The 3687-nt window shown below is 34.0% G+C and overlaps 1 protein-coding gene across 1 annotated transcript; it reads left to right on the forward strand.

Annotated features, from left to right (window-relative positions):
- Positions 1-567: 567 nt before the first annotated feature.
- On the forward strand, positions 568-993 carry LOC138902548 (VQ motif-containing protein 25-like). The gene has a single exon (XM_070190429.1). The coding sequence runs from the start codon at positions 568-570 to the stop codon at positions 991-993; it is 426 nt and encodes a 141-aa protein (XP_070046530.1).
- Positions 994-3687: the final 2694 nt, after the last annotated feature.

Raw genomic sequence — 3687 nt, forward strand, 5'->3', positions numbered from 1 at the left:
AGAGGAAATCAGTCACTCTCTTGGCGGTGCTCTAGTTAAAAATAATAAAAAGATAAGGTGTAGCATTCAACCGATCATTATATAATAAAGATATAATTCAGAGACAGAGATGAAAATTATTATACATCATGTTATAAAGTTGACTTAAGATAAAATTAATATGTCAAGTAAACATCAAAGAAGCTTGATAAAAACGCAGCTAGCTAACTATAACTTGTTAGGACAGCTATCTATGGACTATGGATATGAATATACTATTTTTCTTGGAGGGAAAGGAATTGAAAGAAAATGCTTGGTTATTAAATTAAAAAAGCTAAAAAAATCAATAATTTAGACTTAACAAGTAACATGGATTATTTTAGTTTGATACTTGGTACAATCTATTAGCCACTAAAGACAAAGAATCCCATCCAATTCTTGCTTCCAAAAGGCAAAACTTAGATCTTTATTATCTTCCTAACTTCCAACCCTTTATTATTTAAACTCCCTCTTACCATTTATATATCCCACGTTACCAACATTCTCCATCTTTCTCTATTCCTAGATTTGTTGATTGAAACAGAGACAATGAAGCCAATATTTACAAGTGATACAATTCCAAGTTGTTCTAAGCCCGGCATGCATAAAGATTCACACTCAATTTCCAAGTTGAAGCCAAAAATACGAATAATTCATATAATTGCTCCACAGATTATTAAAACGGACGTTGAAAATTTTCGCGAGCTTGTACAAAGGCTCACGGGAAAGCATGCTGCAGAAGGTAAAGGAAGCAACAAGAAAAGAAGATGTCACACAAAAAAAGAGATGATAAATCCTCAAAGGAACATGAAAGAAGAAAGTGAAGAGATTAATTATAGAGCTGAGAATGCGTCGAATGGATTTTTGAGTAGGTATGGAATAGATGAGGGATTCATTCAAGACTTTGGCGAATTTCCTGTGTTTCCTTTCAAGTCTACTCAGATTAATATGTTTGGCGAGATGCCCCTTTGCTAGACAAGTTATTAAGTAGAAGACTTTTTGTGAATTTGTTCTTGACCATGATTTACAAAATTTTCCAACCAAATGGTGTGCACAAAATTGGGTGCGTATGATGACTTAATTCTTCATTAGTTTTATTTTTCTGTTTTGTTGGATCTGGATTGAAGGGAATAGGAGGGAATGCCGATTGACTTTTTTTCTCTATATCTTGTATGTATAGATTTATACACCTGACCTAAATGCTTCAGGATTCTTTCTTTGTAATTATTTGACTGCTATTAATTCTATTTGCTGCTTAATTTTTCCTATACCCATAGGCTTTTCATGTGATATTAATTAGTCTGCCTGTTTACCCTTTTTTCAATTGTTATCTTTCTCGAAATAATAGTGAAAGTTCTATAAATAAGGCCGGGCACCTCTAAATCTTCTCAATTCTTTTCCTTTAACGTTAGGGATTCTTCCATGAACAAGGGTTTAGGTTGCTTTTTATCTATTTAAAAACAATCATATCGTTTACTTTTAGTAAACAAGTATTAGCACCCGTGCAGTCTATATTAAAGCAAATTAAACTTGAAAATTATGATTTAGCTTATTTTAGAACATTCGTTTATATTGTTTAAACAAATTCCAATTGTCATTATGTTTTTCAATATAATATAGCTAATAATAAAATTTCTATGATATTAATTGAACCGAATCATATGACCTTCGAATAAATTTTTTGTTTCTTATTTTTTATTATATTATTTACTATTTAATATTATTATATTAATATTACTCTTTATTAGCTTTTCGCTTGAATTAATATACTTGTCGACTTTAGACCAATAATAATAATAATAATAATAATATGCTTGTTGACTACTTTACTTTTTTTCAAATAAATAAATGGAGAGTAATGGCAAGGAGTCAACTAAGAAGATAATAAAACTCATATATATATATATATATATATATATATATATATAAAGTCTAATTCAATTGTTAACAATTCTTCAATTGTCTTACTAAAGGAATAATATTTTTGAGTATTATATACTTTGTCTCATTCTTGAATTACCTCAAAGTATAAATATCTTCATAATATCTCTACCCCATCTTTCTATATTATTTCTACTATGATATTTATATATAAAAAATTCATTGAATATTTTACCTATAACCAAAGTAAAGTAATACTATTCCATACTAATTGTTTTTTTGAATTCGCCAAAGTATGAATGTAACTACCCGATCGGTCGTATTGAGATTCAACGTCCCGTTCGGTGGCTTAAGGTTACGAGTAGTTTCGTATTGTATATTATGACTTGCGTGTATGGTCGGATTCGATTTTCGAGCGACTCAGGATTGATTTGGAAGAATGATTCTTGTTTTGGAAGCTTAAGTGGTAAGAGTTGATCGGAGTTTGACTTTTATGTAGACGACTCTGGAATAGTATTTTGATGATTCCAATAGCTTCGTATGATGATTTTGGATTTACGCATATGTACGGATTTGGATTTGGAGGTTCGTAGGTTGATTTGATATATTTTGGCGAAAGTTGGAAAGTTGAAGGTTTGGAATGTTGAGAGGTTTGACTTGAAGTTGACTTTGTTAATATCAGATTCGTATTATGATTCAGAGAGTTGGTATAGCTCCGTTATGTCATTTGGGACTTGCATGCAAAATTTGAGTTCATTCGCAATTGGGTTGATATGTTTCGGCATTTGTTTTAGAAGTTGGAAGTTCATTAGTTCATTAGGCTTGGATCGATATGCGAAACGTGATTTTGGTATTGTTTGATGTGATTTGAGGCCTCGAGCAGGTCCGTGTTATGTTATGGAACTTGTTGGTAAGTTTAGACCTGGTCCAGACGGCCCCGGTTGTGTTTCGGATGGGCTACGGGCCATTTTCTCATGTTTTGAAATGCTGGTTCTGTTATCTAGTTTTCTTCATTGCGTTCGTGTCTAAGGGATCGCGTTCACATAGTGTAATGTGGCGGTAGGAATTTTGTACATCGTGTTCGCGGTGATGCTCACGCGTTCGCGAAGCTTGGAAGACTCTAGCCACCGCGTTCGCAAGCGATGTAACACGATCGCGTACAAGGATAGCTCGAAGGGGCATCATGGGTTTTATTATTCGCGTTCGCGTAGTGTGCTGGAGATTTGTGAGTCGCGTTCACGACTATTGTTATGCGTAGAATGTTTTTGGCAGCTTGTATTTTTGTGCTTCGTGATCGCGAAGTTTGTTCTGCGATCGCAAAGAGGAACACCTGGGCAGACTTATATTTACTCTATTTCGAGGATTTTTGTTATTTTATCACTTTTTGAGATAGAGATGTCATGCCCCAAAACCGGGGAGCGCGACCGGCTATACCTCATAATACGATAACACATACAAAACAAAAGATGCACAACCCCGGAATGAGATGAGGCTTACCAAGTCAGCTGGGAAGAATGAGCACCGCTATCACTGATCGATATCCTCCGCTGTGGAACCACCTGCATCCATTAAAGATGCAACGCCCCTGAAAAAAGGGACGTTAGTACATGTCGAATAGTACTAGTATGAAAAACCAAACACCAATTAAAGAATTCGGAAATACAATATAAATATGATGAACCAGGGCGACAATAGAATAGCATAGATAGCCGTTTAAACCAAAGCAAGCTTATCAAGAGCTGTCATTAACATTTACAGAATTTAATATATGGGTGGAGGTATAAACAC

This window comes from Nicotiana tomentosiformis, chromosome 12 (genome assembly GCF_000390325.3).
Source record: "Nicotiana tomentosiformis chromosome 12, ASM39032v3, whole genome shotgun sequence".
In the NCBI taxonomy this organism is placed as follows: Eukaryota; Viridiplantae; Streptophyta; class Magnoliopsida; order Solanales; family Solanaceae; genus Nicotiana; species Nicotiana tomentosiformis.

Bases quoted from the DNA above. Each gene is read 5' to 3' on its own strand.
- LOC138902548 (XM_070190429.1), top strand. From the start codon at position 568: ATGAAGCCAATATTTACAAGTGATACAATTCCAAGTTGTTCTAAGCCC.